This window comes from Desmodus rotundus, chromosome 1 (assembly GCF_022682495.2).
Source record: "Desmodus rotundus isolate HL8 chromosome 1, HLdesRot8A.1, whole genome shotgun sequence".
NCBI classification, from domain to species: domain Eukaryota; kingdom Metazoa; phylum Chordata; class Mammalia; order Chiroptera; family Phyllostomidae; genus Desmodus; species Desmodus rotundus.
This window is the reverse complement of record NC_071387.1, coordinates 212130533-212157181: the sequence shown is the minus strand read 5'-3', so window position 1 is coordinate 212157181 and position 26649 is coordinate 212130533. Positions and strand designations below refer to the sequence as shown.

At 50.0% G+C, this 26649-nt stretch overlaps 1 protein-coding gene across 3 annotated transcripts; it reads left to right on the top strand.

Moving 5' to 3' along the window:
* Nucleotides 1-4725: 4725 nt before the first annotated feature.
* LOC128779154 (histone-lysine N-methyltransferase PRDM9) lies at nt 4726-24309 on the top strand. Of its 3 annotated transcripts, XM_053915051.2 has the most exons (12): nt 5367-5629; nt 5945-6068; nt 6356-6463; nt 7508-7557; nt 9611-9755; nt 10369-10470; nt 10668-10939; nt 11349-11416; nt 12559-12752; nt 16949-17339; nt 22269-22533; nt 23611-24309. In XM_053915051.2, exons 1-11 carry the CDS (start codon nt 5561-5563, stop codon nt 22270-22272), a joined length of 1527 nt encoding a protein of 508 aa, XP_053771026.1. In that variant the 5' UTR covers nt 5367-5560; the 3' UTR covers nt 22273-22533; nt 23611-24309. The 3 variants fall into 3 exon arrangements, with proteins under 3 accessions (XP_053771019.1, XP_053771023.1, XP_053771026.1); XM_053915044.1 differs by lacking the exons at nt 22269-22533; nt 23611-24309 and adding an exon at nt 4726-4798 and having other exon boundaries at nt 5534-5629; nt 16949-21585; XM_053915048.2 differs by lacking the exons at nt 22269-22533; nt 23611-24309 and having other exon boundaries at nt 5326-5629; nt 16952-21585.
* The last annotated feature ends 2340 nt before the right edge of the window (nt 24310-26649 follow it).

Below are 26649 nucleotides of genomic sequence, written 5' to 3'. Positions count from 1 at the left end.
AGCTAAACTAATGTAATTTTATTATTGCATGATATCTTATTTACCTTGACAACTCATAATTATCAACTTAAAGTTATAAATAATACAACTTAGTAAATTGTGTGGTAAATAACATGCAGAAATAAATATCTTTTATATACACAAAGAGTAATTTAAAGATATAATCAAAGAAAAGAACCCATGGTGCACTCCTAATTCCAGTGTCTGGTCTAGATGATGTGCTCATAAAAAGTGATCCCAAGGAACTGGTCACTTACATTGGGACCTGAGACTTGTACCTCGAAACAGTCTTAAAAAAATATCAACAGTCACTGATACTCCACTATAATCAACCACTTTTCCTGCTGACCTGCACTAAGATGTTATTCCCCAAAATCCCCACGAGATGGCAGCAGAGATGCACACTTGGGATACCTATTACTGGCTTGGCCAAACCGTTCGGTTTTTACTTATAAAATGATAGCAGGGTTTTTTTTTTAGCCTTTTGGGTTAAAATTTATTTTAGATAGATTTTAATTTCTTCATTGTTTCAGGAAGCCGCCACAAACAAAGCAAATTACAAATGATTTTCAAGCACACTTGGAACTTCTAAAAACCTGACTCTTATATTATACAGCAAGTCCAACAAATGGCACATAAAACACGTTTATTGCTTCCTTTGCCATTATCTGGAAACCAGCCACAAGGAAACTGGACAGTCCATACATTTAGACGTTTTTAAATACATTTCTAAATACCATTGCCATCAACAGTCATTGACATTCCACCAGAATCAACCACTTCTCTTGTTGACTGGCACTAAGATGTTATTCCCAAAATGAACAAGAGATGGCAGCAGAGAACCACGCTTGGAATTTTTTTTTTTTTAACACTGACCATGTACTAAGGAGCAAATTTCAAAAATATATATAAAAGGATTGAAATTATATAAAGTATGTTTCTTGCTCTCATTGCAGCTAATCTAGCAATCAGTAAGAAAAGATAACTAGAAAGTCCTTATATTTAAAAATTATAAAATACACTTCTAAATAACCCACAAATTAAATTACAATTGCAGTTAAAAAATAATTTGAACTGAATGATAATAAAAATAGTACATAAAAAACACTGGAAAAAATGTATTGATAAATCCATACATTAGGGAGAAAGCCTGGAAGTTCACAAATTTTGCATCACATTACAAACCCAGAATAATAAATTAAATCCAGAGAAAGCGGAAGAATGGAAATGTGCAAGTGGTGATGTCTAGAAGGGTATATACTTTTTATTACTGAATAATTTTGTACTGTTATTCTATTACAGTTTCCCAATTTTTCCCCTTTGCCCTCCTCTGCCCATCCCACCACACACACACCCAGCTTGTTTAGAAGCACATATACTTAATATAATAGCAGTTATTACCTATTTAGGTAGGATTTTCAACTATTTTTATTCTTCTATATAATTTAAGCGGCAACCACAACAAAAACAGGCTACCTCAGTTTGGGCTTAAAACGATCTAGAGGAAAACACGGCATAATTTAAAAATAGTAATAATCTAGTCTGTTGTGGTGACACCACTAGAGGCCTTTTCTGTGCTCGCCCAGCCTGATCTCAGAGGGGCTCCTTTTCCAACTTTCACTTCTTCATGTGCAAATGCAGCCCAGCAGAGAGGAAATGAAAGGTCAGCCAGGTGAGCGGAGAAGCCTGAGCAGCACAGCGGGAGAGGGGGTTTGCCCCGGGGCTGCCTCACTTCGGGGCCTCCGCACAGCCCTGCTGCTACGTGACTGAGAAGCAGCACTGTTGAGTCAATACACAGGGTGCTGCTTCATTATTCACCTGTGACAATACTGAGCTTCTTAACAACCCTTCTGTGCTCACAGCCATTCTGTCTTTAAATTGAGGTATTTGCACTGAAGTTTCCATCATTACCACACCCCAACCTTGGGACTGACTCCTCTTGGCATTGACTTGGAACCAACGACTATAAATTTATAGAAATACACGTGGACCCCACACACACCCAGAGACCCCCAACGCCACACCCAAAGAGACCTCAGATCCGAGACCCATAGCCCAATAGATTCAAACCCAGGCCACAGACCGCAGACACAGGACCCAGATCCGTAACCAAGACCCCACAGCCAGACTCCAGAGCTGGAGCTGGACAATGAACCCTAGTTGCCAGATGCCAGACACAGAAGCTGACCCTCACTAGTCAGGGTTTATAATATTCTTAATAGTATTTCTATTAATGACCTTGGGTCCAGTACTTAAATATAAAGTTCATTGTTTTTATAATAAATGGTTTTCATCTCTCAAACAGTAACTGCGTGACACAGTACATTTTGCACTATGGAAGTGTTCCTGCTGGAACAGAGCTCTGGATGCAAATGGGACACTTTGGGTGGTCAGGGTGCTATTCAGATAAGGAAGGCGGCCAGGGCCACTGGGTGTAATGAGGGTGGGCAGAGTTTTTGGTGAGTCATTTTTAAATGCATACATTTATAACCAACTACTTCTCACCCATTCTTTTATCTACGAAAAATATGTATAGATAGGTTTATTCTAAGCAAAGGAGAAAAGAAATGACACAACATTCCAAATGACATGAAGGAAAAGCAAGTTTCCCCTGCACGTTGCCCAGACCCTGATCCCTGCGTCTCCTTTCAGCACGTGTCTTCTGCCTGGTTTTTCTTTAACACAACGTGTTTTGCAGGATACTGTTCTCACATCACAACATTACTAAGAAAATTATTCTCTGTTAAATTCTACTAGAACCACCTTACTAGGTTGTTTCTTGAATGAAATGTTATATATTCTCACCCATTTTTAATGTTCTATAATATTTCACAGTGTTAGAAACCATAACTTAACAAATTCTCTTCTATTGAATTTGTTAAACTATGTAAGATATATTACTATTTAGTAAGATATATACTAAAATTATACCTGTTATTATATAAGTATTGGATAAAATATATTAAACATACTTCATTTCATACACAGGGAAGCAAAACTGGGGGACATTTTTTATGCTTTTCTTTTAATTTCATTTATTAATTTGAAAGAGAGAGTTGTTCTGCTTATGTATTCATTCATTGGTTGCTTCTCGTATGTGCCCTGACTGGAGAATGAACTGACCACCTTGGCACATAGGCAGGACACTAACCAACTGAGCTACCAGGCCAGGGCTACCACGGGAAATTTTGAAAAGTGAGATTTCTGGGTCAGAGGGCATGAGGATGCTATTTCTGGATGGCTATTCTGGAAATGATCACCGGAGAGTCTGCACCAAAGGACCCTTCCCCGAGCCTTTCAGAGCAGGGACACTGCACCTGCTTGCTCATCAGCCTCAGGGATTCCAGGAGTCCTCTGGATCCCCATACGGGCCACCAAACTGTGTTGACCTCAAAACTATAGCAGCCAGTCATTTTACCAGCAGATAAAGGGTTTATTCGGAAACAGTAAAAAATGCAATTTAGGACAATCAAGCTGTACAAAAACCATAGGCAAGCTCCACAATTAAAGGAGAGGTACGTTACCTTACAGGGACAAAGGAGGAAGTTGAGAGGGGTCATTTCAAATGAAAGTGCAGAGGAGAAAAGCGTGGGTTCAGGGTGACCATGGCTTCTCTCTGGCTGAGTTGCTGGGGAGTCGGTTTCTCCTGGGAGCACATGTAGGTACATCTTCATGTTGGGGCCTGTGACAATTTTTCCTGCAATTGACCCCCGGTGGTGCTATGTGACAGCACCCCCACTGACCCCAACTCCACTTTAGTGAGGTTTCCCTTTATGCAATTTCACAGTAATAATTAGCTAGTTGGCTTATTTGCAATCCATGGAAATCAAGGTATATTTATGTGCTCGAAACAAGGTAAGGATGAGAGGCACGCTTCCCTTTTTATCCTGTGAAAGCCAGCAGCAGTTACACTGCCCCTGCTCTGTGGACCGGTCCTCAAATTTGGTATATTATTTTTATGCAAAATACTTGCAGGTTTTCTCAGTATTTTTTTATTTAGTTTTATCTCGTCTTCCTATTTCTGAAATGTTTTTAGACCTGAGTTACTTAAACATACCTATTACTCATAACGCCTCTTCTGTGAGACGTGAAATTCTCCCTGTGTGTTTTCCAGTGTACTTATTATGTCATTTGTTGTGTTTAAATCTTTGAACCCGCTAGAACTTACTTTGTGCCTACCAATTGGGTGGTCAGAATTTACTGACTTAACAGTTTCCCGGAATGCAATGCAGTTTTGACCGTGTCCTCAGTGGTTAAGCAGCTCTTGCTGAAAGTGGGTTTGAAAAGGGAGGGCACGGAAGGGCCTAGACGAAAGTTGGGGATTCCGACTACAGTCTGGTGGAACAAAGACACTTTGTCAGGCGGCAGGAGGGCCACGTCCACCCGGCTCGGGGCTCCCAGCTCCTGCAGGGTGGGTCCCTCACCAGCCACAGGAAAACAAGCCACGGAAACCCCGAAGCCACTGTCCTTGCTGCAGGCTGTGTGACAGGAGCTCACTGGACCGAGAGCAGCCAATCCCCGCGGGGTGGGATGGGTCTTCCTCCCGCCAGTCTCGAACCCTGGAATAACAGGCTGGTTCCGCCCCCTGCCCCGCCCTCTCAGCTTCTTCTGACTCCATTGGCGGGCAGGGCCCTGGGATCGCAGCACTGATTGGCGGCTTGCTCTCACGTGGCTGTCCAGGCAGAAACCTCGCCCCACCCCCGCGCCCTCACACCTCCAGAGGGTGGGAAACCAGGGAGCTCGGAGAGGACTCTCCGCCGTGGTGGGCAGCGCGGCAGGGGCCCCGGGAGACTGACCCGTAAGCGGGAACCTTGCCATGTGGGACCCTTAGCCCGAAACCTTCAAAGTCCAACCTAAGAGACCCCAGATGCCCTCATCCTGCGGGGCCGCAGATCCCTTGAGCATCGAGGGGCCCGCCTTCGCTAACCTGGAGGACCCCACATCTCCTAACCCCCAACGCTTAGACCCCCAAACAGCCTGAAAACCCCAGTTCCCCTCAGCTCGGGCACCCTACCTGCAGCTCGCCCAGGAAGACCAAGCTTCCCCCAATTCAGAGACCCTGAATGCCGTTGTCCTGGAAACTAACTCAACGGCGGGGAATCTGAAGCCCCTCGGCCTCAGAGGTCCCGCCCCCTCTCCCAGGCGCGCCAAAAGTCCGCAGCCCGGAGCACCAGGCCCGCGTCTCCGCCCGAGAGACGGCGGTGTGCTGGAGGCCGCGCCTGCGTCGCGTGCCGGTGTCTGCAGAACCCGGTGCGAGTCCGAGCCCTCCCCAGGGAAGAGCGCGTTTCCTGGCGCCGCCGCCGGCCCGCCCGGCCGAGGGGCCCTCCGACGCCCGGCCGCGGCCCCGGAGCCTGCGCGGAGGCAGCATGCAGGGGGGAAAGGGGGAACGAGGGCGCCCCCCGCGGGCGAGTCTGCGGCCGCGCGGCCCGTTCTGTCCGGCCCCTCCTCCTGCAGCGCCCCGCGTCCCCCTCTCCCCGCGCCCTGCCAGCGCGGGAAAGGCGCTCGGCCCTCTCAGCGCCTTCTCCTTCCACAGGCGCCTCGGACTCGGGGCTGGGACGCCATGAACCCCGACGGGGGCCCGCGGGAGCGCCCTGAGGGAGAAGCGAGGCGGACGGGGCGGAAGCCTCAGGTGAGCTGTGGTGTCGGCGGGGGTCAAGGCTCAGCAGACGCCCGGCCCTCGGGGTGACCCTCGTTGCGCGTGTTTAGGGCGCTGGTGGGAGAGACGGGGCTCCGCGTGGCAGGGCCGGGTCAGGGAAGCGGGGGAAGGCGCAGAGTGCGGGCGGGCGCCCGGGACGCAGCCCGGAGGAACAGCCGCTCGGGGACCCGGGACACGACCGAGAGAGAGACTCGGGCTCGGTGCTTGAGGCACAAGGACCACCGAGGGCCCACAGCGCTTGCGTTCTCGCGCGCATCATCGAATTACTGGTGCCACTCTCCTCCCCAGGCTGAAGAAGCTTGGAAAGACGTTTCCCTCTACTTCTCCGGGGAGGAGTGGGCGGCGATGGGAGACGGGGAGAAAGGCCGGCACCGGAACCGGAAGAGGAACTTCGACGTGCTCTTCAGCCGAGGTAGTGCGCAGGCTCCGGCCGGACGAGCCCGGTGACCTGATGGGCTGCTGGGCGGGCTGCGGCTGGGGCGGCCCCCTCCCTCCGCCTGCGTCTCCCTCCCGAGTGGACGCCGAAGGGGGGGGTAGTTGCTCCTTCGGGTCAGAGCAGGGCCGGCGCTGACAGTGCAGCGCCGACAGCGACTGGTCGTAGACTCTCCCATCCCGTGGGAGCCAGTCACACGGGCTTCCTGGGGCTCATTCCTCCTCCAGGCTCTTTGTATTCAGGACAAAGGTGTTGTCTCTTTCCAGGTCTCAGGGCCCCGCGACCAGCTTTCATGTGTCACCGCAGGCCGGCCGCCGAGCTCCAGGAGGAGGACCCTGAGGACTCTGATGAAGAGTGGACGCCAAGGCGGCAAGGTGAGGGGCAGGAGGAACCAGAGCCGCCTGCCGACACGGACCTGTTTAGGTCAGGCTGCATCTCGGGACTTAACCAGGGAGCAGGTTCGCTTGTCCAGCGAACAAGCAAGATGCCAAACAGTGTGTCGCACAGTAAGGGGCTATTCGTGTAAACTTTCAAGTGCAACATAATCACATGTATTTATAGATACAGTAATAAGCAGTAAGTGTATGAGAACATACAAGTGAGTAAGAAATAACTGATTGCGAATAGTTGTCATCGGAAGAGAGGGAGGCAGTCTGGTCGGTGAGGAGTGTTCCAACACCCGGCTGCCCACGGCCTGCATGGGGACAGACGGACACGGTATTAACCACGGAGATTACGGGAGTTTGGGGGAGGCCCCGGGTAGGGAGGGTTGGTCACTGTATCTTTCCTGGTGTCGGCCCTGGTGCCATTCTGTCCAGCATCACGAGTGTTCGCTTGGTAGGGCCAGTCCACTTCCATGGGTCTGGGGTTGAAACACAGCTGAAGTCAAGGTCCAGTCTTTCACTTGACTGGGATTCTGCTTCTGTGGTCAGCAGACTGTGGGTGCTGACCGGAGTCTAATGATTAAGGAAGGGCGGGGACGGCCAGTAAGTGCCCGGGTGGGAGGGGACCAGAGAAAGGAGGCGAGGTGGCCGTGGTGCCGTAGCCCGGACAAGGCCAGTGTGAATGAAGAAAGCAGGACGGAGGAAGGGTTGTGTTAAAGACAGGGAGTTTCTGTGCAGTCACTTTTACGACATTTTTGTCAGGAGAGGCCACTTTATTTCTAATAAATGTGATAGATGCTGTATGAACATCGGATGAAGTGTGGATGGCACTCTGTCTGTTTTCTTTATCTTTCTAATGAAATTAGTTGATGGCCCCAACAGAAGCCTAGGCCTTACGATACCTCAGGAAGCCTTTTCCAATCACCCTGGATTGTTCTTGGACTGTTCTCATTCAGAATTCTGTGTCCCTGATAAGGATCTCCAGATTTTGGAAACATTTACCAACCAAAACACTGATTTCTCATGATCTTTCAGTGAAACCTTCTTGGGTGGCCTTCAGAAGGGAACGGAGTAAACACCAGAAGGTGAGTATTTCCCAAATCCTGTTGACAAGAAAATTTTCCTCATAGACAGGAATGCAGGTAAGAGTAGGAAAATGCAGAAAGTACCCTGGTAACTTCTGCCTTCCTTTCCTGGTCCCTTCAACACATTGTCCGATATTATCATCTTTTTTAAAAGATTTTATTTATTGATTTTTTTAGAGAGAGGGGAAAGGAGAGAAAAAGTGCGGGAGAGAAGCATGTGCGAGACACCCTTGTATAGGTTTCCTCTCGCACGCCCCCAACTGGGGGGCCTGGTCCGCAACCGAGGCTTGTGCCCTGACCGGGAATGGAACTGGTGACCTTGCAGTCTGCAGGCAACGCTCGATCCACTGAGCCACACCAGCCAGGGCTCATCATCAGCTTAACAGTTAACAACTACAGCAACAATAGTAACTGCCAGTTGTTTCATTCTCACAATGTTTCAGACTTTAAGAATTCTACGTGAATAAACTCACTTAAACATTACAACAACCTGATGAGGTGCACACTATAACTATCACCATTTACGATGAGGAAAGTGAGCTTTCAGAGATACATAAATGTTTGACTATATGTCTAAGATCACAGTGTCAGGGGTGGTGCAATCTAACCCACAGTGTCTTCTCTAAACCACTTACACACTCATTACAACGTTCATGGTTTTGCCCTGGCCAGCGTGACTCGGTTGGGTGTCATCCTGCAAAGCGAAAGATCGCCGGTTTGATTCCTGGTCAGGGCGCATGCCTGGGTTGTGGGCCAGGTTCCCGGTTGGGGGGCATGTGAGAGGCAAGTGATCAATGTTTCTCTCTCACATTGATGTTTCTCTCCCTCTCTCCCTCCCTTCCGCTCGCTAAAGAAAATAAACAAAATCTTTTAAAAATTAGAAAAATAAACTGTCATACTTTTCTAAAGTTTGCATTGTTTTATCGATATGTCATTACATCATTCGTCTGACTGATGGTTTCAGCCGAAGTTCTTCTCTGCTGTGCTCCCGTGAGAGGTGCACTGAGACCCTCTGACTGAGGAAAGCATGCAGTGTATAGGCAGTTTGCACAGTGGATGGTCCCAGATGAAGAAGAATGTAAAATGTCCAGGATCACAGCCTCCCGCTTTAATCAAAGAGCATCTCTAACCCCTGAGGAGCTTCAGGTTTGATGACTGAGAAACAACAAATAATACAATGACTTAAGGAATTCATGTAGGTTACACACTCTTCAACAGAAACTCGTCTGTCTGGAACTGATTTCAAATGCCGTTTCCTGTAAGGTGACGTAACAGCTTCTTTCTCTGAGTTCCAGTGAGGTCACTCTCATCCTGTTTAGAATCATTTCTTCAGCCTGCCTACCTCTGCGTTGTGAGCTCTTTGAGAGGCAGGTCCATACCCAAATCTTCTCAGAGGTCACAGGCCCAGGTCAGGGCCCCTGAGGGCCCCCGAATGTTTGCTGAATGAATGAATTCACAATTACAAATTAAACTAGAAGATGATCAATGAACACGGAAGATAATTTCTGTGAGATTTGAAATATGGAGAGAGCTGAGGGGTAAATTGATGGCAGGACTGTAACCTCACATTCACACTGTTTTACACAATTCACAGAACACTTTGGTGAGCATTATTTAATTGCACGTTCACTGTAACATTGAAAGTTAGCATGTTCTAGATCATGAGGCTGAAGACAACTAGCTACTGATACAGCCTTATTGAAACAGAATTGGTGGGAACCAACTAATCTAAGTACAAATATTCTTTCTAAGGTATTGCAGATTTTATCACCATTTTATTTACTGTCTAGATATGTTTCTGCCAATGATTTCTTTGTTCTCTTCCAAATATCCTCCACTCTCAATATTACAGAGACAGTTGAAAGAAAAGAGTCATAAGGCATGAGTTCTAATCTTGGATTCACTACTCACATTGGCCTTATCCCCTCTAATATTCATACTCCCTAGGTATTTCTAAGGGTTGAAGTTTTAAAGACGTGCATGTAAAATGTATCATAGGCCTTAAAAAATTAAATACATGTTACCTTTTTAATATGTGACTCTTATACTGAAGGTGCCATTAAGCAATGAGTACAGTTTGAAGGAATTGTCAGGAACAGCAAATTTGATGACTGCAAGTGACTCAGAGCAGGCCCAGAATCCAGCGTCCCCTCCTGGAGAAGCGTGTGCCTTTGGACAGCACACTAGACGACAGTCGGGTAAGAGAACATAATTTGGAAACGTTAGTTCCTCTCCGTCCTACAGAAGGGCTGATAACTATGGCCTGGGTCTGTTGGGCGGACTTTGGATGGGCCTGGTTTTAAGAAGGACTAAGCTGAGGCTGAAGTTAGCACTGGAGCTGTGGGCAAATCCTGTAAATGCTCTGAGCTCCTGAATGCTAATGTGTAAAGTGAAGATAAGGAGACATTGCTCATATATTGTTTGAAAACATTAAATTACATTTAAAACAAGTGACATGCAAGTTGTCCAACAAATGCATCTGTGATCATAGCAGCCACACTTTATTGGTGTTGGGTGCTCAGGCCTTTACTCAAGGCCTAACACATAATGTGCACTCCATAAATACTTTATGAATGATTACAGGTTGGCAAGTTAAACCTGGTAATGGGAAGATCTAGGAACTAAAATTGAATCGGTCATCTGTAGTTGGTGTGGAGTCTTTGTCTTCTGCACCAATAGTTAATAGTAAAATACCAGAGTATGCAAAAGGACAGGTAATAATTTGATGGGAGGAGATTGTGTTAATTGACAAAATGGGAACTAACACTCCAGGCCCCACCAACCTCGCTCACCTGCTCTTCTCCAACTCAGCACTCAGGAGAGAGGAGATTGACGTGGAGATGTACAGCCTACGAGAAAGAAAGGGCCGTGTGTACCAAGAGGTCAGCGAGCCCCAGGATGATGACTACCTCTGTAAGTGACTCACTAAGAAGCATGTTATGATATAACAATTTCATCTAGTCCTTTGGTCCCCAAATCATTCCCTCCCTCTAGTGACCTGGAGTACAGCATTGAGTCTCAGTGATGTCAGTGCTGGATGCCCTCTGAAGCTCTTTGTGTCCAGCAACATGTGCTATACCTTCCCTAACCCCTGTTGCTCTCGCCTCCAGATTGTGAGAAGTGTCAGAACTTCTTCATCGACAGCTGTGCTGTGCATGGGCCCCCTGCATTTGTAAAGGACAGTGCAGTGGACAAGGGGCATCCCAACCGCTCGGCCCTCACCCTGCCCCCTGGTTTGAGAATCGGGCCATCGGGCATCCCTGAGGCTGGGCTTGGAGTGTGGAATGAGGCAGCTGATTTGCCAGTGGGTCTGCACTTTGGCCCTTATGAAGGACACATCACAGAAGATGAAGAGGCAGCCAAGAGCAGATACTCCTGGCTGGTGAGAAGTATTTGCCTCTTCCACTGTCCTCTGGCTTCCCACATTCCTTCTGAGGCCTGGAGGGACCTCACCTCCTACATGCTAGACATGGAGGGACAACATGGTTAGCTGTGTGTACTGAAGGGACTTCACATGAACACAGAGCTCCTGTTTAAGGATCAGAGCGTAAGTGGGAGCAAAGTGGTGCAGACACAAAGGAGTGCCTCTTCCCTTGTGGGGCTCCTGCTCTGATTGGACAGACAGACTCGGATGTGTAGATGATGAGGAAGGAAAATATCGTGTGGTCACAACTGGCAGTGGAATCCCCATGCAAGCTGCAAGAGCTTTGATGACAGTGGAGTAAAATAATTCCTCTATTACCTCCCCACAAAAAAAATAAAAGGTCTTCAACTTCTTTTCTGAAACACAGATCGCCAAGGGGAGAAACTGCTATGAGTATGTGGATGGAAAGGACAAGTCCTGGGCCAACTGGATGAGGTGAGGTCAACAGGTCTCTGGGTGCCAGAGGGAACTCATCCCCCACAGGCCCATATGTCTTTCCCTCTCATCGTGCCTCGCTCAGCTGTCTCCCTTAATCCCTTTTCCTCTTTTTCTCCATACAGTGTTCTTTCATTTCAGGGGACATTTAGGAAAAAAGTACAGCATACGTCCTCAAAATGTAAAGCTCTCTGCTAGACACAGTCTGGGCACTGGAAAGGACCTTGAACAGCCTAGATTCACCAGGGACACTGGATTACACTTTAATGTATCAAATGAGCATTAATTAAGCACTCACTATATTCCAGTTTAGACGAAGGAATACATTACTTGAACAGGTTACACAACCCATGTCCTTATGTAGGACTTCTTGCAGACAGACATAAAACAATTGCTTTTAGAAACATTTAACTATAATTTCCAAGAAGTGCACAGTGTCAAGATAGCACAAACCAAGGACGGCCCAAACCTGGGGGTCAGCAAACCGTCCCAGCCTCACTTCTAACTAGAGCTGGGCTCTGAGGCCTGCAGAGGAGTGGTCACGGGCCCCTTTCCTGAGAGGGGCCCTCTCTTATCAGGGATAACAGAATGGGAATCAACTAGTATTTTTCTGTTTTATTCTACCAAGACAAAAAGACCTCCCCCTAAATAAAGTGTAGGGGGGTTGGAGAAAGGCCTCTTGAGAGAAAACAGACGTGGGCTGAGTACTGAATAATTAGTGAGCTAATTTAGAAGCAGGCCCTATATCAAGCACCAGGGTCTGTGGTGTGAGACAACTTGATTTAGAGTTTGGAGAAGCCAGAGATCATTGGATATTATGGCCAGTCAGGGTGGAGGTTAAGTCGGGACCTGGGTTTTACATAATGGTATTAGGCAGCATTAGCACTGCGAGCAGGACTTGGAGGTAGGAGTTCACATGACACGCTGACAGACCTCAGACTCTGAACAGAAGGTCCCCGGGAGCAGTAGGGGCTGTGGGTGACACCAGAGCCTGAGGGCTGTAAGAGTCAGTGAGGAGCTGAACATGGACTTTGCTTTGCTGGAGGGGATGGTGCGGCGTGGCAAGTGATCCGGGAAGGGCTTTTCAGGTAGTGGGAACTCATCGCTGTGCTTTTCTTTCCCTTCATCTGCCTCAATCCCAGGTATGTGAACTGCGCCCGGGATGATGAAGAGCAGAACCTGGTGGCCTTTCAATACCACGGGCAGATTTTCTACCGAACCTGCCGGGTCGTTAGGCCGGGCTGTGAGCTGCTGGTCTGGTGCGGGGACGAGTATGGCCAGGAGCTGGGCAGCAAGTGGGGCAGCAAGTGGAAGAGAGATCTCGCGGCCGGGAGAGGTAGGCACCACTGTTCTTCAAAACAGAAAGAGAAGAGAGAATTCTCCATAGAAATATTCATGATCCAACTCCTAAGTAGAGTAAAATCCACTCTAAAGTCAGTAAAGTTTCAAATCAGATGCTTCAGAAATTCACAATTCATATGCCTTTGACTCTTAGGCAAAATGTTTATATTTTTTCTTTTTAAAATATTTCTTTTTTTTTTTTTTAATTTTCAGTCCTCAGTTTATTTTTTTAATATATTATTTTTATTTTTTTAAATATATTAATTGATTATGCTATTACAGTTGTCCCATTTCCCCCCCTCACTCCACTCCATCCTGCCCACCCCCTCCCTCCCACATTCCCCCCCTATAGTTCATGTCCATGGGTCATACTTATAAGTTCTTTGGCTTCTACATTTCCTACACTATTCTTACCCTCCCCCTGTCTATTTTCCACCTACCATCTATGCTACTTATTCTCTGTACCTTTCCCCCCCTCTCCCCCTCCCACTCCCCTATTGACAACCCTCCATGTGATCTCCATCTCTGTGGTTCTGTTCCTGTTCTAGTTGTTTGCCTACTTTGCTCTTGTTTTTGTTTTAGGTGTGGTCGTTAATAACTGTGAGTTTGCTGTCATTTTTACTGTTCATATTTTTGGTCTTCTTCTTCTTAGATAAGTCCCTTTAACGTTTCATGTAATAAGGGCTTGGTGATGATGAACTCCTTTAACTTGACCTTATCTGAGAAGCACTTTATCTGCCCTTCCATTCTAAATGATAGCTTTGCTGGATACAGTAATCTTGGATGTAGGCTCTTGCCTTTCATGACTTGGAATACTTCTTGCCAGTCCCTTCTTGCCTGTAAGGTCTCTTTGGAGAAATCAGCTGACAGTCTTATGGGAACTCCTTTGTAGGTAACTGTCTCCTTTTCTCTTGCTGCTTCTAAGATTCTCTCCTGTTTAATCTTGGGTAATGTAATGATGATGTGCCTTGGTATGTTCCTCCTTGGGTCCAGCTTCTTTGGGACTCTCTGAGCTTCCTGGACTTCCTGGAAGTCTGTTTCCTTTGCCAGATTAGGGAAGTTCTCCTTCATTATTTGTTCAAATAAGTTTTCAATTTCTTGTTCTTCCTCATCTCCTTCTGGCACCCCTATAATTCGGATGTTGGAACATTTAAAGATGTCCTGGAGGTTCCTAAGCCTCTCCTCATTTTTCCGAATTCTTGTTTCTTCATTCTTTTCTGGTTGGATGTTTCTTTCTTCCTTCTGGTCCACACCATTGATTTGAGTCCCAGTTTCCTTCCCATCACTATTGGCTCCCTGTACATTTTCCTTTGTTTCTCTTAGCATAGGCTTCATTTTTTCATCTACTTTTCGAACAGATTCAACCAATTCTGTGAGCATATTGATAACCAGTGCTTTGAACTGTGCATCCGATAGGTTGGCTATCTCTTCCTCGCTTAGTTGTATTTTTTCTGGAGCTTTGAAGTGTTCTGTCATTTGGGCCTTTTTTTTTTTTTTTTTGGTCTTGGCGCATCAGTTACTTTAAGGGGCGGAGGCTTAGGTGTTCACCGGGGCGGGGTAACGCTGGTTGCTGTGCTGTGACGCTATATGTGGGGGAGGGGCTGAGAGGGAGCAATGGTGCCCGCTCCACTCTCCACCGGACTCCAATCTTCCACTCTGATACCCACAATCAAACTGGGCCCCTCTGGTGCTGGTTCCTGAGTAGGTGGGCTTGTGCACACTCTAGGCTCTGGTGGGTCTCTCCAACGACCTCTCCCGTGAGGCTGGGAGTCTCTCCTGCTGCCGCCCCAACCCCCACGGGTGTTTTCAGTCAGAGGTTTGCCTGGGTTGCGCGGTCTGCTTCACTCCCTGCCGTCTGTCTGGTCCATCTGTGCGCGAATGTGGGGCTGCAGTGTGCTACCCGCACTCTGCCTGCCCCGTTCTCCACCACTCTGAGTCCGGCCCTCTTGGTTTATCTGCGCGAATGTGGGGCCGCAAGGTCTGCTAGTGGTCAGACTGCCTGCCCCGTTTGTCCCACACTCCGCCAGTCTCGGTCCCTCCACAGCAACGCGAGTCCTCTCCGCCCCGGCTGCCCGTCTCCGCTCCTCCTACCCATCTGGATGAATGTTTATTTTTTATTTCCTTGGTGTCTGACTTCCTTGCCGTTCGATTTTCTGTCAGTTCTGGTTGTGTGAGGAGGCGCAGTGTGTCTACCTACGCCGCCATCTGCTTCTCTCTTTCCTCTTTTTAAAATATTTCATGCCCAAAATACACAAATGCATATAGTGCTGAAAGGCTGAGAGGCAAAAAAAAAAGAAAAAAAGTTTTCAGGCACTGACCAGCTCTCACCAAAGCAGTTTTTCTGACACCTTTATAGCTGTTTCTTATTAATTTTCCTCCATACTTCTAAGTAAAACATTTTTTATAGGCATTCATTATCTTTTAAAGATCGCCCTGGCTGGTGTTGCTCAGTGGGTTGAGTGCTGGACTGTGAACCAGTGGCTCACCGGCACATGCCTGGGTTTCGGGCCAGGTCCCCAATAGGGGCACGGGAGAGGCAACCACACACTGATGTTTCTCTCCCTCTCTTTTCACCTCCCTTCCCGTTTCTCAAAAAATAAATAAATAAATAAAACCTATTTTTTAAATGATTTACTTTTACAGCGAGTGGAAAGGAGGGAGACAAACATCAATGTGCAAGGGAAACATTAATCGGTGGTTTCTCACACACCCCCAACTGGCTCACAACCCTGGCATTTGTCCGGACTGGGAATCGAACTTGTAACCTTTCAGGTTGTGGGACAACACCCAACCCACCGAGCCACACCCTTCAGGCAGGGCACATTCGTCCGTCATTTCAGTGAATCGTCAGGTGAGATCCTACTCTTGCGCACAGGGTCCTGGGACCAGGAAGTACAGATTAACATGAGGACGAGAATCACTGCTCTGGATGGGCTGACGGGTGGAGGAGGGAAACCCAGGCACACGTGTTTGCATGTACATAACACTGCACAGCGGTTAGTGCTTTGGAGAAAACTCATCCAGGACGAGAGCCTAGGGATCAGTGTGGGAGACAAGCGGTGTGGCAGGTGGTCCGGGAAGGGCTCTCTCTCAGGAGATAACATTTACAACAATACCTGCGGGCAAAGGGTCCCAGGCAGAGGGAGCCACTAGTGCAGGGAAGAAAAGAGGTGGGATGTTGAATTGGCTGAGGGTCACTCGGGTCTCGTCACAGCACAGAGGGTAAGAATGGAGATCAGACAGATGCTCCGCAGCCCGGAAATGCAGCGCCAATGATCCGAGTTGAGACACTGGGGACTCTCCTGAGTGAAAGCGTGTAGTCATCAGCCGCAGAGTGCTGTGTTCTCTGTTATGATTGGGCTTTGTTAATTTGTAGAAAATAAACTCCACGGGGGAATCCCCTCAGAGATTGTTTCATCTCCAAGTGAGAGAGTATGGCAGTGGGTCAGAGAGGAACAGGAGTCGGGCGTGGAAGAAGTGTGGTTGGAGAAATATTTTGAAACAGGACTTCTCAGTGTATTTGAAATGGGCTAATACCGAATGCAATGAAGCATAAATGCCTGGTGTGAGGCTTGAGGAAGGACTTTTTTTTAAGATTTTATTTATTTTTAGAGGGGAAGAGGGAGAAAGAAAGGAAAACATCAATATGTGGTTGCCTCTCCCACGCTCCCTACTGGGGACCTGGCCCACAACCTAGGACACACTCAGGGGAGTGACTGGGAATCGAACTTGTGACTCTTTGCTTCGCAGGCTGGCACTCAACCCACTGAGCCACACAATCAAGGTCAGGGAGGACATTTTATTTTACTGTTTAGGAAAGCAGAGAAGCAATTCCTAGTTGTAGCCTGTGGTTTGCTCTTTAACACGACTTAGAAGATGCCTATAGAAGGGAAAGGTCACTGCAGTCCCATCCGCACAGGGAGTGAAATGGCCTCTCGTGCTCCTCAAAAGCCCCTACTCTGGGCAATATTAGAACAGACCCTCCTGATGGGGGCTTTCTGGATTTCTGAAGAAGGTGCACTGCACAAAACTAAAAAGGAAAATAGGCTGCGAGTGGACGCTTTGTGGGAGACGGAGCTTGTGTTGTCACCACAGTAAGAAAGACTCACGGGGCAGGTCTCACCAGCAGCCAAGTCGTGCAGCCCAGGCATTCTCATCAACATCTGCCCTGACCAAACCTTTCTCTTTCAGCAGAACCAAAGCCAGAGGTCCACCTGTGTCCCTCCTGCCCTCTGGCCTTCTCCAGTCAGAAGTTCCTCAGCCAACACGTGAAACGCAGCCACCCTTCTCAGAGTCTCGTGGGAACATCTGCAAGAAAACACCTCCAAGCAGAGGAACCCTGCTCAGAAGATCAGAATCAGCAGCAGCAACAAACTAGTACTCACAGCTGGAATGATAAAGCTGAAGGTCAAGAGGTTAAAGAAACGTCCAAACCTTTGCTTAAAAGGATCAGTCAGAGGAGAATCTCAAGACCCTTTTTCCAAACTTCCACAGAACAGATGAGGAGCTCCAGCGAGCATGAGAGAATGATGGAGGAAGAGCCCCATAGAGGCCAGAAAGAGAGTCCAGAGGACACAGGCAAGTTGTTTGTGAAAGTAGGAATGTCAAGAACTGTAACGACCGAGCATGGAGGGTGTTCGCAAGGCTTCAATGATGGGTCACATCTCATTAGAGGCCAGAGGACACACTCAGGGGAGAAGCCCTATGTTTGCAGGGAGTGTGGGCGAGGCTTTACCTGGAAGTCACATCTCATCACACACCAGAGGACACACTCAGGGGAGAAGCCCTATATTTGCAGGGAGTGTGGGCGAGGCTTTACCTGGAAGTCACATCTCATCACACACCTGAGGACACACTCAGGGGAGAAGCCCTGTGTTTGCAGGGAGTGTGGGAGAGGCTTTACACAGAAGTCACATCTCATCAGACACCAGAGGACACACTCCGGGGAGAAGCCCTATGTTTGCAGGGAGTGTGGGAGAGGCTTTACACGGAAGTCACATCTCATCATACACCAGAAGACACACTCAGGGGAGAAGCCCTATGTTTGCAGGGAGTGTGGGCAAGGCTTTACACGCAAGTCACATCTCATCACACACCAGAGGACACACTCAGGGGAAAAGCCCTATGTTTGCAGGGAGTGTGGGCGAGGCTTTACACGCAAGTCAGATCTCATCACACACCAGAGGACACACTCAGGGGAGAAGCCCTATGTTTGCAGGGAGTGTGGACGAGGCTTTACCTGGAAGTCAGTTCTCATCACACACCAGAGGACACACTCAGGGGAGAAGCCCTATGTTTGCAGGGAGTGTGGGAGAGGCTTTACACGGAAGTCACATCTCATCAGACACCAGAGGACACACTCAGGGGAGAAGCCCTATGTTTGCAGGGAGTGTGGGAGAGGCTTTACACGGAAGTCACATCTCATCATACACCAGAGGACACACTCAGGGGAGAAGCCCTATGTTTGCAGGGAGTGTGGGCGAGGCTTTACACGCAAGCCAGATCTCATCACACACCAGAGGACACACTCAGGGGAAAAGCCCTATGTTTGCAGGGAGTGTGGGCGAGGCTTTATACGCAAGTCAGATCTCACCACACACCAGAGGACACACTCAGGGGAGAAGCCCTATGTTTGCAGGGAATGTGGGCGAGGCTTTACATGCAAATCAGTCCTCAAAAGACACCAGAGGACTCACTCAGGGGAGAAGCCCTTTGTTTGCAGGGAATGTGGGCGAGGCTTTACATGCAAATCAGTCCTCAATAGACACCAGAGGACTCACTCAGGTGAGAAGCCCTATGTTTGCAGGGAGTGCGGGCGAGGCTTTATATGTAAGTCACATCTCATCATACACCAAAGGACACACTCAGGTGAGAAGCCCTATGTTTGCAAGGAGTGTGGGCGAGGCTTTATATGTAAGTCACATCTCATCATACACCAAAGGACACACTCCGGGGAGAAGCCCTATGTTTGCAGGGAGTGTGGGCGAGGCTTTATATGTAAGTCACATCTCATCATACACCAAAGGACACACTCCGGGGAGAAGCCCTATGTTTGCAGGGAGTGTGGGAGAGGCTTTACACGGAAGTCACATCTCATAAGACACCAGAGGACGCACTCAAGGGAGAAGTCCTATGTTTGCAGGGAGTGTGGGCGAGGCTTTACACGGAAGTCACATCTCATCATACACCAGAGGACACACTCAGGGGAGAAGCCCTATGTTTGCAGGGAGTGTGGGAGAGGCTTTATATGTAAGTCACATCTCATCATACACCAAAGAACACACTCCGGGGAGAAGCCCTATGTTTGCAGGGAGTGTGGGAGAGGCTTTACACGGAAGTCACATCTCATCACACACCAGGGGACACACTCGGGAGAAGCCCTATGTTTGCAGGTGGACTGAGTGAGTCATTAGCATTAAGTCGCATATCAATAGCCATAGGAAGTCTAGGGCTCCTTACTCTCCCCAAGATTGTAATTAGTACAGAAGTAACTGGTTAAACAAACCCTCCAGTTTCATGACAAGAGACGAGATGGACAAACGGTTCCATAGTGATATGGGGATGTCACCACCAATCTCATTCATGGTTTTTGACGTCCTATTCTAACAAGTTTTGTCTCCATACAAATATGAAGCCCACATCCCTCACTCCCCCCATCACTAAAAGCAGAGAGTTTGGGAAGAGCCACAAAGAACTCATACTCTCAGCTACAGAAATTCAACTCCTGCAAATGTGTAAGTCTGGAGTCCGTCTACTTTGGTTACTGCCCAGAGAAAGGGATTTGAGACAGACTCACCAGGGAAGGGAATTCCCCAGACTCCTGGGAAGGGGGCCTTTTCTCCTAATCATCCCCCTACCCCTCCTCCCTTGGCTTCTCTGGGCTCTTCTCCTGATTTCCTACAACCTCTGAAGCCTCAGAGGTGATTGACAGGGAGGGACGTATGCTTGTGCACGGACTGAGCCTGGCTCAGTCTGGGCACCTGGTCTTCCTCAGTCTCCTTGCTGCCCCTTCAGGGTCAGCATTTCCTGGTGCACAGCATACAGATTCCACATCAGTCTGTAGTGGGTGTGAGTCTCAGCTCTGTCTCCTCCAGCTGTGTGACCTAAGGCAAGATTCTCAACTCTGTGCCTGCTTCCTAGTCTGTACAATGGAAATGGGAACTCTAGCCTTTCGGGTTGACATTCAAAGTTGAGTGAGCACAGAGGATCGCTGAGATCACAAGTCCTGCTGAACAGCCTTCAGTGCCCATGTCTCCCGGGTCTTTAGTGCTGGACAAAGGAAGATAAGGACAGGGTAGGGGTCTGTAGACAAATTCAGACTTTGAGCAGACCCCACTGCTTTCCCCACAAAGACTCAGCTGCCCTGAGAAGGAGGCCTGAGGTGGGGAATGCACTTCCCTCCGGGTCACCACCCTCCCACTGAGCCTGCGCACCCTCAGAGCCTCCTCAACACAGGCAGGTGCTACTGAGAGTGACCTGTGAAGCAAGACCCTTGCCCACCCCTTACTGAGGACTGACCCTGGGAACAGCATGTCCCTGCACTGGTGTGTTAGGTGGGATAGACGGTAAGCCAAGGCAGAGAGGACGAGGAAGACATGTCTCTCCCACTAATTCAGCAGTCCTGAGCCTGGTCCAGTTCTATTGCCAGATGTTCCAGCATCACAAGAAACACCGTGCTAACACGCTGAGATTCTAGATATCGTTTCCACTATCTGGCAGAGGCCTTCAAACTATTGATCCCAAGACCTAGAAGATGGGAGGGTGTCCACAGAGCTCGAGGGAAGGACCCATAAAACAAACTTGGCTAATAGCTTTCCTCTGGCCCTGTCTGCTTTATGAGAGGATCCCCAGTGCTTACAGAAAGAGCCCTTAGGTAACTGGGTGACTGTCTTCTGTCATGGATCTGTTTTACAAGATGTCCAAATGGTGTCTGAAGCGAGATAAGGATTCGAGCTAACTACCCCAGCACATACCTACATTTGGCTAGTCACACACCCCGTGGAAACTGGCACCACTTTTACCCACCAATTAGTATGTAACTTCTCCCCCATCCCAGCAACTGTGTGAGTCCTCAGGACGAAGGACCTGGTGCTCTTGCCTTTCACCCCGACCTCGGCAAGGCCTGTCCTCATCCATGCGAGCGTATCACGAACACACCCAGCTTGCACACTAGTACACTTGCTGATCTGTGATCCTTTACTGCATCGGCAAGAAGAACCGAGTTTCTCCTGTGACAGGTGCGCCCCATCTGCGTATGGCGTTCATGAAGCCAACAACACAGCAGCTTCTGTGCTGCACTTCCCTCATACCCGGGCCCCACAGGGCTTCATGCATCACTAACACCATCTCAAAATTAGTACTTATTGCATCTTTAAACTTGTTTGTGAAGTAGAGTCTGATGGGATGATGGACATGCACAATGGTGGTCATTCCTGGCCACCCGTTCCCAGATGATGTCCACAATGGCCCAAGAGCACAAAATTCCCGTGGACCCAATGGCTGGGAGTCCAGCAAGACTCAGGGTGAGAACAGGGTAAACATCCCCATCTGCACAATCATAGCGAGGGTGCTAACAGCTCCCAGAGGTCACACTTTTCTTAGAACCAGAGCCAAGTTCAATACAGAGAGATGGCGAACAATCAGTGAGGACCCCATCACACCCTCTCCTGCATGAGGGAGACCTAAGCACGACCCACCCTGTTCCTGCTGGGGTGGGTTCCCCAAAGGGGGACACCCAAGTCCCATGACCTGGACGATGACTTTTTTGTCCTCCCAGAGCCAGGCTTGTGAATGAAGAGTGTCTACATGAACTGTGTGGATTCCAGTAATAAATATCCACTATTTTCTTTTTTTATGCTTTTTTAAAGGAAGGTGTGTGTCTTGGGTTTTGTTTCCCTTCCCTGTTTCTCCCCCCCCCACCAGTGCAGCCCAGAGAGAACACCATAAACTCAATATTCTGTGGCTTTCAGCATGGGAGAGGGGCAGAGTCCTGGTGTGATGCTGCCAGAGGGGCTGCACTGACATACAGTGGGGAGGGGACCACAGACTGCCAGGTGATGGTCACCATGACCCCAGACCAGGACAGACCCTGGAGCTCTCCCAGAAGGCTTAGCGATCCCAGATGAGTAGAGAGAGGTCTGTTCCCTCTCCCTCCCCTTCAGCAGCAAACCACATTCCTAGTGTAGCTGCCAGCCTCCAAGGTGTCCCCCAAATCCACATGCTGTCACCCCTGCCCTTGTACAGCCCCTCCTTCACACAACCAGGCTGATCTGTGGTGGGAAAATGGTGTGCGGCTCTCCAAGCTAAGTCATAACAGGCCCTTCTGTTTCCACCTTGCTCCTGTAGTTCACAGGGTCTCAGACCACCTTGTGCAGGGAGCTGGGTGTTTACACTCCCCTCCCGCCCACCCGTCAGTGTGGCAGCCACCATCCTTGTTTGGAAGAGTAGGCTCCAAGGAGTGAGTGCAGCCGGACATCTGCTGGATTCTGCGTCTCTTGCCCTTGATGGGCAGCTGAAGTCACTGTCCTGTCCCTATAACACCTGGGGTGCCTCCAAGGCCACTCCAGCTGCACCCACTGGCTTCCCAACTCCTCCACCTGACACTGATGGACCTGGATGGGGCAGGTCAAGAGTCCTTGGGCAAAAAGGAATCAGTGGCTGAGGCGACAAGACGGCACGGCCACCTGCCTCCATCACACACTTGACTCTTCACTACAGTGGCCACCGCAGCTATGGCCAGTCCCACCTGGTTTATGTTCTGATTGTCTGCCACCCAGGTAAGGGGGCTGTGGGCTGGCTTGGGGACTGTAGCTGGGCTGTTGAGGGGGTTACTCGCCAGAATGGTCAGCCACGAACACAGACCAGCTCACTGCCCTCCAAGCTGGAGTCAGGTAGGCCTTTCTGAAATTCGCAGACTTGTCTTGACACCCAGACCCTTCCCTGCCTGTTGCTGGTCTGGCCCCTGGTCTGACCCTTGGTCCTAACTGCCCTGGGAAGTCCCTGACCCAGCCTCTGAGAGCCGCCCCTGGGGACGTATGTCACCCACAGATGCTGTCTTCAAATGTCAGACTTCTTAAAAGTTACTAAAAAAAGCTTTTTTTTAATGATTTTTTTACAGTAAGAGATTGTTAATCTCATCACCTGGAGAAAACTGTAACATTTTGGAGTTTGCACTTTAAGATCTTCTTTTGCAGACTCGCGTACTTGATGGGACGTTACTGTTTCCTTCTGATGATGTGCAGTTACTGTTTTAAAAGAGTGAGTTTGGGAAACAGAAAACCAAACCACCCCGATTCCATAATCCAGAGGCACACAGATAGCACAGCGAGTGAGCGCTCCCTGTGCACGCACACGGGCACACCGCAGCTTTCCTTTACAAACGGCAGAGCCCCGTCTGACTCCCTCAGCAGCCTCCTTCCCTTCCAAATGCCTTGAGCACCCTCCTTCAGTTTCCACAGCCACCCTGGGTCCCACACCCCGGGCTGGCTGAGGTCTCACCAGCCCCCTTGCTGGACACGAGTGGGGTTTCCAGGCGGAGTCTGTGCAGCACATCTCGGCCTGGCCCCGGCACGGATGTGAATGTGCAGTGTGTGCAGTGCGCTTGGGGCCGGGAAGGCTCTCCAGTGCCCTGCATGTAAGGGGACGCACACTGCACCCCAGGCCTCGCAGGACGTCAGCGTCCTCCTCTCAGCCTTCTTCCCCTGAGGAAGGTGCTTCAAAATCCTTGAGGCCGTGGTGGGGGTCAGGGCCTGCTTTCTGGGGAGCAGAGGAGAAACAGCGCTGAATGGTGCCTCTCAGACGGGACCACGGGCATTGTCCTCTGTGCCCCAGCCTACTTCTCTTTGGTTTTGCAGCTTTCTGCCCAGGTGATGCCTTCTGACGAGGGCCCCCAAGATGCCTCAGATGCTGTGGTTGGTAATGGAAGGTCAGGACGCAGTAAACCCAAGCCCTTCCCACAGGTCAGCGTGGCGCTGACAGCCGCTGGGCTTACTGGACACTTAGGCTTGTGCTGTGGTCTCTCTCCTGTTGTCCTTTCAGGAAGCTCTCGCTGGGCACCAGACGGACGTACTGAGTTTCCCCAATGCCCCCCTTGGTCTCAAGGGGCAAAAGAGAGACTGGGCTATCCCTCCCACCTACTTCCCAGAGAATGACTGAGGCCCATTCCCAAGAATGTAGGTCAGGAACCGACAGACCTGGGCAGGCCGTGGAGGAATGGAAAACCACCAGGCCGGAAACTGCACCGTGGGACACTGCCTGCCGACCCCACCCAGGACAAACAGATGCTCAGCTAAGATTGGGGTGTGGGGTCGGCCCATCCAGCATAACAGGATGCAGCTTTAACCTGAGGCTGACAAGGTGTATCGAGAACAGTGGTCAGCAGAAACGGCACCCAGCCACCAGCTCCAGCCAGTCAGACTCTGGCACCCCAACCAGTTACCCTTCGAGGGTTTTTGCACTTAAAACCCTGCCCTAAGAGCAACCAAGCAAGTCCCAACCTCCCTTGGTTGGCTCCACTTTCTCCACTTTCCCCCGCTAATAAACCCTGCTCCTTAGCTTGCTGCGTCCGTTTGGTTTCTTGAACGAGTCGGACCTGACAGGAATGGCAAAGGGCAAGCTCTGGTCTCACTCACGGAGCCCCACTGAGGGGATTTAGTCCTGATGGGGGTTGTTCTTTGCAGGTTGTGTTCCTGCGTCATCTTCAGATCAAATCGAACAAGGACGAGAAAGTCCAGGTTTCCTACAGCGTCGTTGGCCCGGACACTGACCCACCTCTTTTCTTCTTCTTTGTCCTCACCCAAGGACATTTTTGTCATTGCTTTTAGAGAGAGGGGACGGGGGAGAGGAACATCAATGTGATGATTGTTTGCCTCCCATACACGTCCTGACGAGGGATTGGACCCTCAACCCTTCAGTTATGGGACGACGCTCCAACTAACTGAGCATCTGGCCAAGGCGGACAAACCTCCTCTTGGTGTTTGTCGTAGGAAGGGAAAGTCGGTGGCTGCAGGTGACGACAACCCTGGATGGAAAGAAGCGATCTGCGCTGTTGCGAGTGTCTCCTGTGTGGCTTCCGGGGGTTCTAGAACCCAGGGTGACGGCCTCACTTTCCACATACTTCAGACAGCCACTTGTCTTGTGAACTGACTCATGACACAGTTTTAAGCCCGTTTCTCGTTCCAGGGGCTGCACACGAAGGATAAGAGGGTGGAGGTGGGCAGGGCTGGGCGCGGATCTGAGCCGTGTGAGTTATAGACAAGCTCTGTGCTCGTGGACAAGCTCTGGGCCTCGCTGGGCGGGAAGATTATATGGTGGGCCAGCTTCCCAGCTCAGAGTAGACAGCAGCAGCCGAAAAGTGAACGACACCAAAAATTCTGCATGACGCGACATTCCGATGGGCAGATCTCTGGTCCCCCTCGCCTGCCAGTGGCAGCCACTGCTGTTTTCTCCCCCTTTCCTCCCTCTTCTGTCATCGTGGCGGCTTTGTCCCCACAGCAAACCCCTGCTCACCAGCCAGCACCACCCATCTCCTGATGACCACACGAGGGACACGGCCACTGAGGGCCATTCGTGGACCAAACTCCAAAGTCTTGGTGTGAGCGACCAGGACTCACTCTCCCCACCCAGCTCTCCCCTCTGGCTTGTGAGGCCAGCGTCCAGACAGGACGCCCCTGACAGTGTCAGGGAAAGAGGGACAAGGGCCTGGGAGCAGTGGGGCAGGTGGAGGGATGAGACCTGGACAGCCACATGCCCTTCCCTCAGGTCCCTGATAGTTTCATGTTAATGAGGGACAGTGTTCCCACAGCTACAGCCGTGTCAGAAGAAGCCCCAAAGCTTTCCAGATGAGTAAACAAATAACCATGGAATTGCTACAGTAATGAGGTGGACTGTACTGCTGACCCACTTCACAGGCAGTACTATGGTCTGCACAGCGAGCAGACCCAAACGGGAGCACGTTGCACTTTAGACTTCTGTGCTAGTTTTGTTGCCATGCTGGCTGTTAGCTGTTGGGATATCAACTCCCCTCCGCGTTTCCCTGCAGGCACCACCAGGATGCAAGTCACAGCAATGGACACAGCCGACGACGAGAACACCTACAACGCAGCCATGGCTCACACGGTGCCTCAGCACATCACGCTCATCATCAGCCAGCGCACAAGCATCATCGCTGTGCTCACTCCAGGGCTGGACCGACAGGGTGGGCGGCAGGAGGGTCCCCTGGGTGGTGTGGTCCACGTACATTTGCCCCAGCTGGCGGGCACAGACACTGGCCAGTCAGAGCAGACACCGGCCAATCAGAGCAGACTCTTACTTGGAACAGACACCGGCCAATCAGAGCAGACTCTTACTTGGAATGTGCACCAACCAGCCGGAAGGGGCACCCGCTGCAGACTGGGTCCTGCTGGTGCCCACAGGCTGGCGTTGGGCCCTGAGCAGAGTAGCCCTAAGGGGTCACCAGAGTACATCAGAAATGTGCTCACAAGGCTGCCCTGTACGTAGCAGGAGGAAATGGCCTCTCCCAAAATTAGACCACATTCTCTGCTGAAAACAGAAAACACTCCCAGCATCGCCCGCCACCGTAAGTGTGGAGCACATAACCACAGGGGTCCCAGAACCCCCTGTCTGGTGCTGGGACTGGGAACATATGGATCAGATCCCAGCCCAGGGAAAGTCTCCTCAGGTCAGTTCTGGGAGGGGATGGTCCGGAATCACCAAACGTTGCCTCTTTGTGGAGCCGGGGACCAAGGTGGAAGCTGAGCCACCCGTCAGCCTTGCCTTGAACACCTCACAGGACCCGACCCAGAAGCTGGTCGTTTCCTGGAGAGGATGGTCCTTCTAGGTGGGTGCCTCAGGGGCTCCTCATCTGCTCTTGGTGGCGTTGGGTGGACGAGCCC